Source organism: Oncorhynchus nerka, linkage group LG9b (assembly GCF_034236695.1).
Source record: "Oncorhynchus nerka isolate Pitt River linkage group LG9b, Oner_Uvic_2.0, whole genome shotgun sequence".
In the NCBI taxonomy this organism is placed as follows: Eukaryota; Metazoa; Chordata; class Actinopteri; order Salmoniformes; family Salmonidae; genus Oncorhynchus; species Oncorhynchus nerka.
Genome location: NC_088424.1, coordinates 20,034,873 through 20,048,122, shown reverse-complemented (window position 1 = coordinate 20,048,122; position 13,250 = coordinate 20,034,873). Strand labels below are relative to the sequence as shown.

Here is a 13,250-nt window from a genome sequence, read left to right as displayed (position 1 = left end):
TTATTGACTGTATTTTTGTTTTACTCCATGTGTAACTCTGTGTCGTTGTATGTGTCGAACTGCTTTGCTTTATCTTGGCCAGGTCGCAATTGGAAATGAGAACTTGTTCTCATCTTGCCTACCTGGTTAAATAAAGGTGAAATAAAAAATAAAATAAAAAACATGAGGTCTAGCATTGTCTTGCATTAGGAGGAACCCAGGGCCAACCGCACCAGCATATGGTCTCACAAGGGGTCTGAGGATCTCATCTCGGGTACCTAATGGCAGTCAGGCTACCTCTGGCGAGCACACGGAGGGCTGTGCGGCCCCCCAAAGAAATGACACCCCACACCATGACTGACCCACCGCCAAACCGGTCATGATGGAGGATGTTGCAGGCAGCAGAACGTTCTCCACGACGTCTCCAGACTCTGTCACGTCTGTCACATGTGCTCAGTGTGAACCTGCTTTCATCTGTGAAGAGCACAGGGCGCCAGTGGCGAATTTGCCAATCTTGGTGTTCTCTGGCAAATGCCAAACGTCCTCATACCACCCTCATGGAGGCTGTTTCTGACCGTTTGAGCAGACACATGCACATTTGTGGCCTACTGTAGGTCATTTTGCAGGGCTCTGGCAGTGCTCCTCCTGCTCCTCCTTGCACAAAGGCGGAGGTAGCGGTCCTGCTGCTGGGTTGTTGCCCTCCTACGGCCTCCTCCAGGTCTCCTGATGTACTGGCCTGTCTCCTGGTAGCGCCTCCATGCTCTGGACACTACGCTGACAGAAACAGCAAACCTTCTTACCGCAGCTCGCGTTGATGTACCATCCTGGATGAGCTGCACTACCTGAGCCACTTGTGTGGGTTGTAGACTCCGTCTCATGCTACCACTAGAGTGAAAGCACCGCCAGCATTCATTTACATTTTACATTTAAGTCATTTAGCAGACGCTCTTATCCAGAGCGACTTACAAATTGGTGCATTCACCTTATGACATCCAGTGGAACAGCCACTTTACAATAGTGCATCTAAATCTTTTAAGGGGGGGAGAAGGATTACTTTATCACTTTCAAAAGTGATCAAAACATCAGCCAGGAAGCATAGGAACTGAGAAGTGGTCTGTGGTCACCACCTGCAGAACTACTCCTTTATTTGGGGGGGGCCTTGCTAATATATATATAGACAGTACCAGTCAAAAATTTGGACACACCTACTCATTTTCTTTATTTTTACAATAATCTACATTGTAGAATAACAGTGAAGACATCAAAGGTTTCTGGAGAGGTGAAGAGCTGTGCGTAATCCGAAACACAACCCTTCCAAGCCAAGCCAAGCCGCACTGCTTCTTGACACAATGCCCACTTAACCCAGATGTCAGCCACACCAATGTGTCAGAGGAAACAGCGAGCAGTACGCCCGGCTTGCCACAGGAGGAGTAACTAGTGCACGATGGGACAACTGCTGCCCTCCCCTAACCCGGACAACGCTGGGCCAATTGTGCACCGCCCCATGGGTCTCCCAGTCGTGGCCGGCTGTGACAGAGCCTGGACTCGAACCCAGAATCTCTAGTGGAATCAACAGCTTGTACTGCGATGCAGTGCCTTAGACCACTGCGCCACTCGGGAGTCCCAATCCCCTTCTTTAAACCTAGGTATTTGAAAATGGTATTTGAAATAAGTATTTGAAAATACTTACAAATACAATTTGGTCGACCTCTTGGTTTTCTACAAATAACCATTCAATTACTAAAATAAAAGTACTGGGCTGTATATTTTCAAATACTTAGAAACACAGAAAAAACGTTTTTAAATAACAAATACTCAAATACACATGTATTTGAAGCCAGGTCTGCTTGTGATACAACCTCAAACACATCATTCCGTTCTGGATCTTTCTTGTTTTCTGTACATTCATATACATTTGAGAACTACCTGAGAAACTTTTTTGATTTTTTTTTTTTTAAGTGCAATCCTCTGGGGATCCAATGCACATTTGTATGTATACCTTTTCTGGCAAAATAAATACAATACAATTAACTTAAACGCAATATTGAAGTTCAATGAAAGTGCAGACAGATGTAATTGGTTGCCAGAGTTAGAGTGTGAGAATCGGTGGCATGCACTATGCGGTATAGTACCTGTCTCTGGATCACACTGGTGTTCACAGGGGTCCAGAATGCGGCGGCCACACAGCTCATTGATCCAAGGCCCGCTGGCATTCTGCTGGTAGTATAGCAACACCTGGGCCGGGTTCAGCCAGTCAGACGCATCCAGTTGACTGCCCTGCAGCAAAATGAACTTGGACCCTAAGAAAAAAAGGAAAGGGTTGTTGGTTGTTGGAAAACACACAGTTTAGGCACCTACTTGATCAATTAAAGGTTCAGTACTGTACATCAGCAGTTCTATCAACCTTTCTATTTAACAGTTCGTGAGTAGAGACTTATCACAAGGCACAAAGAATAATACATTTTCTGAGTATTACATTTCCCCGGATGAAAAACAGCAATGAAATGGATAGGACACAATGTTCCGGCAACTCATTTCATATTTCTGAAGGTGCATTGCATACACAGCTGTGGCATAAATATGGATTTCTCCTAGGCAAAAACCTAGATTGTTATCACCTTAACCACAACATTACATTAAGTCTGATAAGATTGTGTAGACATTTATGGACACGTTCTAAATCGATCTGAGTTCCTGCGATTCAAAAGGCAAATTCACAATCCTTCATCTCTTTTCAACATTGCCTCCCCTGGATGCCTTCCGGAATGATAATAACACCCGGAGTATCCATGGAACACAGTTGTGGTTAGGAATCAAATCAAACCGGAATGATGGATGAGTAAGGCAAGTCACACCCCATAATATATCTGGACTGCCAGCTCCCATGATGGCTGAAAAATGCCAATGAGCCAAGAGTGAGTACTTGGCCTGCAGTGCTTTTCTGCAGGTGCTAGCTACCCTGAAATTCATTAGCGAGCCAGCCCAAGCACACAGAAAGTGGAGAGAGAGTGATGATACAGTGGGTGGTCACGACGACCTGGCCTGATTGTGCTTTGATGCTTTGAGGGCACATCTGTTGTGGTCTCACATGGGAGGAGAGAGGGGAGGAATCAGCCTAGTGACATTTCCCCATTTCCCTTTGTCTGGGAGTGGGGTAGCAGAGAGCCATACAGTTATACTCCTGTGGTTTTCAGGAGGGCAGGCGATCGCCCCTTACCGTCTGCGATGAGGTGCTCAGGCACATGGAGGATGACCCGGACGTTGAGGCCACAGGAGAGGTGTGAGGAGTACACCAGGCCGATCACACAGCTGACAACGCTGATCAAAGTCAGGGTGGTCTTATTGATGGGGCTTCGTGGGGAACCTGCTGGAAAAAAGAAGGACACAGACAACAAAGGGGAAGCATGTGATGCTGAAACCACACTGTGGCTATTTCCCAAATGGCACCTTATTCCCTTTATAGTGCACTACTTTTGAACAGGGCTCATAGGGTCAGGTAGTGCACAATAAAGGGAATATGGTGCCATTTGGGAAGCACCCCTTTACTCCCTCCAGCACCTCCACCAAGGGAGTCGCTTACAAACAAGTCATCACTGGGCTTTCTGTCCATGAAAGGGACCTCTGTATCAAACCGGTAGCTTTGGGAGATTTGGCTAGTCAAGTCTAGCTGGTGGGGCGATAAAAGTGTTCCTTTGAAGGGTGCTATTGCCATATGTGCTGAAGGAAAAAAAGAAAATAGCCCAAATAAGAGCAGTTCAGAGGTTGCTTTGCCTCTTTCTTCTCCTTTCCTGCCATCCGGTTTGGTGCAGCCCCACCATAGTTCATTACTTATAGCACGCCTGCTAACATACTGTAAATACAGATATATATTTTTTATTTTTTACAAAAAAATATGGGGGATTGGAAATGGAGACAATTACATTAATAGAAGCCACAATCTATCTGCAATTTAAATCTGATCTACACCCCCCCCCCCCCCCCCCAAAAAAAAGTCCTACCTTACAGCACACACACACACGCACACACACACACGCCAACAACAATCTGACCTGTATTATAGGAAGCCAATAACAGCCTTCAACTTTGTTAGAAGTGATTCTTAATCCCTATCCAATGTTCCTCGATTACTGTCCCTTTTAGCATTCTTAAAATAACTCAGGCAGAACTTCTTAATTCAAAATATAGCTTAAATTAATCCTTAAAAACAAAGGATTGCAGAGTAATACCGAGACCTAACTTGTAAAACAAATTCCCCCACATATAGGGAACTTATTACTGAGTGCATTTTTGCTAACAAGGGAAAATAATCTTATAATTCAAATTCCCTTCTTTGCAATGTGACACAAAGCCACAAACTTCATTTTAACAAAAAGATAATGAAAAATGAATCCCATCATTATGACACTCTCTTTCTGCACATCTTTTTTTTAGTTTTTACATCTACAGATGGTATTGCATTTCAGTAACATGATTTAAGGTATCCAGATAAAAAAAATAAAAAAATAAAGTAATGTCTCATCAAGTCAACATTTATTTTGATTAGCTTCACGGTTTGTGTAGAAATGCACATTCTATTCTTAACTGCTTTACTAATTAAATGTGTTGGTTATTTTGTTTATGACACCTGTGCAAAATCTTAATTGGTTGGAGAAGGGTATTGAGGATGTTGAGGCAGGCATGCCATATCTGGTCGTTCAGATGTTTTTATTTTGGTTCCCCACATCCCCCACATCATTACTGTACATCACAGCGCCAAGGACATGTAGCATGCTCACAAACATACTGTTGGTACCATGCGCTTTCACGGTCACACAACAACAATACAAGCCAATCGCTTCGTTTATTTCAAACATTACAATGCTAAAAACATCATTGTCTCAAGTTAGGCAGATATCAAAATCGTACACATACTCAAAGGGGTTAGAACAAAGCACATTGTTAACACCAACCATGATCACTAGCAAAGAGAGAATGTTTGAATCTATATGTATGTGTTTGAACTCAAGCATTGCAAACACATACATTTGTTGTCCATTCATCTCCTCTAATATATGCATTTTTTATTGTCATCATGCGAGTATGAAATCAGATGATGTCCGTACAGTATAATATTCCTTCCTTACCCCCTGAGCCCCACGCGCTGTTGGCGTTACCATTTCTCATACCTCGGCTGCGGCGCCTGCTGCGATTGGGGTCAGTGTAAAAGGTCAGCTGAGGTTCGCTGTCGGCCTCCGTACCCGAGTCCCCGTCCGGGTTTAAGAAGGTTGAACCCGCTATAGAATTCACACAAAAAACGCTCATCACAATAACGATGTGATGTGTCCTCTGTTTGGATGAAATGCGTGGAATACATTGGATGTCCATTGACCAATTCTGCAGTTGATTAAGGAATTTATACAGCAAGTTTTTTTCTCTACACTTTGCATTGCCATCACCATACTAATAGCCATATGTAATCGTTACAGTAATATGGCAAGTAGAAAGGGAGAGCTATATACCCCTGCATAGCAGTCCCATGGGAATTACATACGGACTGTTCTCAATTAAAAATGGATCATGTTGACACTTTAAGTGTTAATTGAAAAGAAACATCAACAAATGCATAATTCATTATAAAAGATGTGGATTTGATTATTTACATTGCCTGAAGGTTAAAAATGTGTAGCTGTATCAAAATCTTGATAGTAAAACTGAAAACTTGAGGCGTCTGGGCTAATATCCACATTCCTGTACCACTAAATGTGACCTTTAATGAATGTTTCTAATAACATTAAGGGAGCTGATTGGAGTTGTGTGTTACGCAACATATTGTACTGCTTGCCTTGGATCAGTGTTAGCCATACGGTACATGTAAAACATTCTGGCATGTTTTGGAGTCTGTTACAGTTTTAACAGCAGATTGTTGTGACATTTTCATATTTTGATCATGCTATGGTATGAATGGAAAATAATAACTGGAACAGTGGGCTAATTCTTCAGCTTTTATAAAACATGTCTATCTTCAGTATATTCTATACAAGACATACAGTTATACCCTCTCTCAGGAAGTGATTAATACATGGATTCATGAGGTGGAAAGTATGAAAGTCACATAACAACAACATACATCCAAACGTATTATTCTGTCACAATCCATTAAACCAACATGACTCTGGCTAAGTCCCAAACACACCCTATTCTTAGACAGGCCGATTCAGACGAAATGTACGCCTTCCCTACTCACCTCTCAGTAGTTGATATTTAGACTTATCTTATGGAGGCGCTTAATGAGATTTGAGGGCGTGGTTCCCTTGTGTGCACTGAATAAATTAAATTCAACACCAAAAACGACTAATTAGATCAGGGAGTTTTTTGGGGAAGAAATCCCTTGAAATATGGTGTACCTTTAATTTGAATTTGATCTTGAATGTAGACTATGGAGAATATATAAAGATAGCAATGAAAACATGTGCATATTTGTCGTCTCCATTTCAGAACCCATGGGTAGATTTAAAAACACTGATTTTACACATTATTATTCATGTTTAGGGAATAATCATGCATCCTACTCCATGTAAAAATACAGCCTTTACGCACGAACGAAAAAAAAGTGGTTTGACAACGGAAGTAGTATAGCCTACAATGTAATTATAATACCCTCATTTCCCGCATTGATCATGGAACTGTGTGATAGCAAGTTTCCAGTCCTGCACCGTGCATCAAGTTCAAAGTAATGATTTGAGCACATAAATGAGCTCCATAATGATTTAATTAGCCTACATGCCCCAATGTATTTTATACTACAATTTGTATTTGGCCTTCATTAAATAGCATCCACTATTACTTGACCATCAGCCACAACCACAAGGACGTGACAGCGTTTACAGAGGAAATAAATATAGGTAGGCTAAATCAAACAATGTAATAGAACAAACACTAAATTGGCAGTTAAATATACGGGATTATTACCTGAGCTACGGATAGTGGCTAATATTATTTAACATAGGCTATTGCCTACAAATTGAAGGAAAAAGGGAAAGTGGTGGAATATGAATAAAACATTCTAAAATAGATTGTCATGTAGCCTATATTTACAATCCCCTTATCCAAACAGATTACTCATTTAACTAGCTCTTATCAATAGCTCTTATCATATACAGTGCATGGAGAATGGTGTTATTTCAATCGCAAAACAGAAAGTAGTCCTAGATGCTATTTCCACTTGGAACAGGCAAGTTCGCTAGACCTTACTCATGGTTTCCTCGTGGGTAAAGGTGATGGAATTATTTAAGGAAATAAGTCAAGGCCATAATACGGTGTATCTATAGACACACCTCTGCCACATCTCCATATCTTTAATTTCACCAAACATGTCAATAGTGGGTGATTGCAGCCCACAATTCAGGGCATCCCTGCCTGTGGGCATCCCATTGGTTCCTGCGTGAATGCCACCCCCCTCGAGCATGCCATCTTCATGCTTGCCAACACTTTAGATTTTCTGGATTTTCCCAGATTGTCTATGCAATTAAAATGTTGGTCAAAAGGGAAATACAAGTATTATCTGAGTTCTCCAGGGGTCGAATGACACTGTCTACCGGTGTCCTAGCTAGCTAGCTACCGGTGTCGTCCCCGCCTCCTGCCTTCTGTGTACCGCAGTCCTCCTAGCTAACTAGCACACAGTGTCATTCGCTTCCGCCTGCCGAACACCTGCCCTCACCGTCGTTAACAGAACTGTGGGAAAGCAATGCCGACAGCTATCGTTGTTTCTTGTCGCCCTTACCTCTTCTTCTTCTGTGGGGTTTATTGGCAGTTAGCATCCAACTTTATGGTGCAATACTGGCACCTACTGTACTGGAACGCCCCCGTGTCCCACCTGTGTACCAGAGTCATAGCTTAAAAATGGACCAGTAGAAGTATAAAGAGGGGTTCTTGCAGATGCAGGAATGCCCACATGCAGGAACACCCCTAATTGCGAGCCGCAATTGCACCCTTCTCAAACACTCACCTTGCTGGCACTTGCATTTCTTCCATGCTTAAATTGAAGGTCAAAATGCGCATATGAGAAAAGTCCATAAAAAGGTAATAAAGTTAAATTATGTACGTATCTCTGGCCTGAATTTTACCCATAGTGCAGTACTTTTACATTTATCCTACCCAGCACAGCACAGGAAAAATGCTTTCATTATGCTGCATCATAAAGAGAGATGCATGATAAGACTGGGCCATGGAATATGTATCCTCAGTCGGGGGATAATACAGTTTGTGTCAGTCCATATTATGACTTTACATCCACTATCCATTACAGAGATGGAAGATGGTGCTGTTCTGGTACAACGCAAGGGAGAATAAAGTAATACATGTTCATAATCATTATCTCATTGAAGCCATTAGATTGAGGCTTTGGCATTGTGAAAATAGCATACCTAAAAGGGTATTGTTTTGAGTAGGCTGTATAGACTACATTGGGAATCCAATTGACGCAAATGACTGTTTTGGTAGAAGCATTAACATTGAAACCTATAATTTAAAAAGGGTGTGTTATAGCTCCTCTCACAAGTTTTAGTGGTCTTGCTATTACAAAGTAAGCAGACAAATCCATCAAAGCTTAAAGCTATGCTGGCTCAGCTGGAAATCCTAGCACCACTAACTTCATTTTGAATTGCTCATTGACAATAGCATAAAAAATCCAAACCAAGACATTGCCTTTAATTAAACCACAAAAGGTTCTCCAAAACAAAGGGTGAATAAAAATGTCTCTGGCAAGCATAAACATCTGACAAAGTGGAAGCTCTGTCTTGAAAATTACTGTAAAGAACAAGTAGTTTCATGTACAAGATGGCATTAGTAAGGCACTGTTTCAGCAGAATGACATTGACTTGATAACAATATTCACAGGGAGCATATAAACTACAAAAACAAAAGTGATTCCATTGATAAACTATTTTACAAACATTTATAGCACATAACAATCCCTAACAAAAAAAATGAACTATTCTGAAGGACTGAGTTAAATATTGATATAATCAAAGGACAAAATATATAATTGTGAAAGGAGGTGAAACAAATGTCCAAATGACACTCAGAGGATACAATTAGTGTTTCTCTAGGTTACAAAGAAGAAATAAAGCACCTTCCAAGGAATTAACAACAAATCGAATGCAGCAGTTTGAAAAGACTCTGTTAGCCTCAACAATTAGGCACGGGGCAAAAGGTGCAAAGCTCTATGGCAACGAATAAAGACGGACTCTTTTAAACATTCAACACATGATGTTGCTTAGCACTAGGCATGCACTGCAGGTACAAATACCGCTTACAATACAGTTATTTTGCCCGGAGCTTTCGGGGTCCGGATCTCAATAAATATAGAGGACTTTTGGCAGCAGCGACAATGACACTGGAATGACAATCACTGGGGAGAGGTGCAAAAACCCAAATGAGTACTACCAATAGAAATCTGACAAAAGGCTTGTAACCACAACTGTAGAGAGAATGTGTAAAACGTGTAAAAAGATCAGGTGATTGCATGAGAAGTACTGCTGGGACACTGGGATGAGAATCTTTAACATTTTGAACAGTGTTAACATCCAACAACTATTATGACTTTTGACTCCAAATTCAAAGACAGCTTCATCTTTGGGCTTGTTGTTCCAAATATAATGTGGAATAATTGTATGGCTGGATCGCTAACGTACTCTATGCTACAATTAAAAGGGTAGAGTTGCTTTGAGACGAGCACTTCAATTTCCCGGTGTGAATAACAAGTTCAGTATAACAAGACAAGGGCTCCTTGAAGCAGACAACAAACACCAAACAGACAACAGCTGTGACAAAGACAGCTACCCCAACCTCGCTGTTTGGCTTGCCATACACGTTGAGCAGCACATTTGAGGGAGGCATAAACACTTTTTGCGTAAAAGCTTCCCCCCAATACTAAACGCTGTTAAATGTCCACTGAGAATAGCATAAAGACCTTACATATGCATGTGCATATTTTATCACTCGGATTCCAAAACAAAAACAATAGATGTCCAAACAAAAACAATAGATGAAGCAATATAACCCCAGGCTTAGTCTTTCCAATTCCGATTTACTGGACTGTGTACACTTTGTACATAGAACCACCAAGGGGTTTGTTGTGGAGAGAAAAAAGTTGTCACAAAAAGGATCAGATAAAGAGCAGATAAAATGATAACGCATTTAGAGTTGTCCTCCATTGTTCTTTGTCCTCTGGTGTTCCAAATAAACAAATTCAACTAAATGAATAAGATATATATGCAAATGGTGTATGTTTAATTCTGAAGGCGGCAATCTCATTGAGAGCGGGCTGTAGGGCTGTGAGAGATTGCTTTCAGAGAGCAGAAAACCAAAGGCTGCTCATAACTCTGAGAGACAGATAGGCTGGGGGAAGCCAAGAGCCAATGGAGCATTTTGCGGACATGGTATGCTTTTATTTTGCCATTGAATTAGCAAACAGCTTGGATCTTTAGCATTTTCTGTCCTGAAAGTGATCAGCTAATTGACTTCTGTTTTGCCCAACAAGCTTTCCAGAACACCAAGTGAATATGGCATTAGTGTGCTGTGTTACGTACACTGCTCTCTCTGTTCTCAAAGTCTATTATTAATAAAAGTTATTCATTTTTATTTTTTTTCTTCCTTAGCGAGATTTGATTTATGTTCTCATTATGAAGCAAAAAGATATAGCAGGTGCATATCCACAATACAGGTTTTCAAGAAATATCAGACAGAAAAGGGAACATTCTCCTATGCTCTCTGAGAAAGTTACAAAGTTGCACAGCAATGCAAATACATATTTTCAACCAAGACAACAGTAGGGGAGAGTGGGGCATGTTGAGCCATTTCTTACATTCAGCATCACTACGTCAAAGGAAATATAGTATTCTATCTAACAAGATATATACATATACAATACCAGTGAAAAGTTTGGACACACCTACTCATTCAAGGGATTTTTCTTTATTTTTTTTTACAATTTTCTACATTGTAGAATAAAAGTGAAGACATCAAAACTATGAAATAACACATGGAATCATGTTGTAACCAAAAGAGTGATAAACAAATCAAAATATATTTCACATTTTAGATTCTTCAAAGTAGCCACCCTTTGCCTTGACAGCTTATCACACTCTTGGCATTCTCTCAACAAGCTTCACCTGGAATGCTTTTCCAACAGTCTTGAAGGAGTTACCACATATGCTGAGCACTTGTTGGCTGCTTTTCCTTCACTATGCGGTCCAATTCATCCCAAAACATCTCAATTGGGTTGAGGTTGGATGATTGTGGAGGCCAGGTCATCTGATGCAGCAGTCTATCACTGTCCTTCTTGGTCAAAAAGCCCTTACACATCCTGGAGGTGTGTTGGGTCTTTGTCCTGTTGAAAAACAAATGATAGTCCCACTAAGCACAAACACGATGGGATGGCGTATCACTGCAGAATGCTGTGGTAACCATGCTGGTTAAGTGTGCCTTGAATTCTAAATAAATCACAGACAGTGTCACCAGCAAAGCACCCCCACACCATCACACCTCATCCTCCATGCTTCACGGTGGGAACCACACATGTAGAGATCATCTGTTCACCTACTTTGTGTCTCACAAATACACGGACGGTAGGAACCAAAAATCTCAAATTTGGACTCATCACACTAAAGGACAGATCATTGCTCGTGTTTCTTGATCCAAGCAAGTCTCTTTGTTTTATTGTTGTCTTTTGGTAGTGGTGTCTTTGCAGCAATTCGACCATGAAGGTCTGATTCAAGCAGTCTCCTCTGAACAGCAGTCTGTTACTTTAACTCTGTGAAGCATTTATCTGGGCTGCAATCTGAAGTGCAGTATACTCTAATGAACTTGTTCTCTGCAGCAGAGGTAACTCTGGGTCTTCATTTCCTGTGGCGGTCCTCATGAGAACCAGTTTCATCATAGTGCTTAATGGTTTTCGTGACTACACTTGAAGAAACTTCATGTCTTAAAGTAACGATGAACTGTCATTTCTCTTTGTTTATTTGAGCTGTTCTTGCCATTACCAAATAGGGCTATATTCTGTATACCACCCCTACCTTATCATAACACAACTGATTGGCTCAAACACATTATGAAGGAAAGAAATTCCACAAATTTACTTTTATCAAGGCACGCCTGTTAATTGAAATGCATTCCAGGTGACTACCTCATGAAGCTGGTTGAGAGAATGCCTAGAGTGTGTAAAGCGGTCATCAAGTCAAAGGGTGGCTTCTTTGAAGACTCTAAAATATATCTTGATTTGTTGAACACTTTTTTCTATATTACATGATTCCATATGTGTTATTTCATAGTTTTCATGCCTTCACTATTATTCTACAATGTAGAAAATAGTAAAAATAAAGAAAAACCCTTGAATGAGTAGCTGTGTCCAAACTTTTGACTGGTACTGTATATCAGGATGTTGTGTTTCCCTGGAAATAGTCTGAATGCATTTTTTTGCAAATTAAATACATAAATATCTATTTTACATAAGTATTCACACCCCTGAGTCAATACTTTGTAGAAGCACCTTTGGCAGTGATTATAGCTGTGAGTCTGTCTGGGTTAGTCCCTAAGAGCTTTCCACACCTGGATTGTGCAACATCTGCTTGACTGAGGGACCTTACAGATAATTGTAAGTGTGGGGTACAGAGATGAGGTAGTCATTAAAAAAAAACATTATTTTTGCACATAAAGTGAGTCCATGCAACTTATTATATGACTTGTTAAGCAAATTTGTACTTTTAAACTTATTTAAGCTTGCCATAACAAAGGGGTTGAATACTTATTAACTCAAGAAATGTTCAGATTTACATTTTCAATTCATTTGTAGAAATTTCGAAAAACTTATGGGGCATTGTGTATCATCCAGTGACCCCCCCAAAAATCTAAATTTAATCCATTTTTAATTCAGTCTGTAACACAAGAAAATATTGGAAAGAGTTAAGGGGTGTGAATACTTTGTGAAAGAACTGTATATGCATAAACTGACCAGATGTAATCATCATTTGTATGGGGTATATTGATTTGACCATTGGCTTAACTTGCCTCTAACCAAAAGGCACAATTGACCAAAGCAACCATTTTCACTATATTAGCCCACAGCTACAGTACAAGGACGCACTTTCATGATAGGTTTAGGACCTCATGTATTAGCTTATAGAGACCCCAACTGATCTATAAAACTGTCTGTAAAATATCTACTTTGGTTTAGATACACACTAAATATTTTGTTTGTTTTTTAGACCTAACTTGCTTACCACTTTTATCATATA

At 40.5% G+C, this 13,250-nt stretch overlaps 1 protein-coding gene across 4 annotated transcripts in view; it reads right to left on the bottom strand.

Moving 5' to 3' along the window:
- The window catches only part of LOC115114408 (astrotactin-1-like), a 247,848-nt gene that overhangs the window by 172,056 nt on the left and 62,542 nt on the right, over positions 1–13,250 (bottom strand). For 3 of the 4 annotated variants that reach the window (XM_029642614.2, XM_065013420.1, XM_065013421.1), the window contains 2 exons: positions 3,197–3,346; positions 2,112–2,279 (listed from right to left, as the gene is read on the bottom strand). In XM_029642614.2, the coding sequence (XP_029498474.1) occupies positions 2,112–2,279; positions 3,197–3,346 (318 nt within the window). The remainder of the gene's footprint in view (positions 1–2,111; positions 2,280–3,196; positions 3,347–13,250) is intronic. The other variant, XM_029642615.2, reaches the window with a different exon arrangement.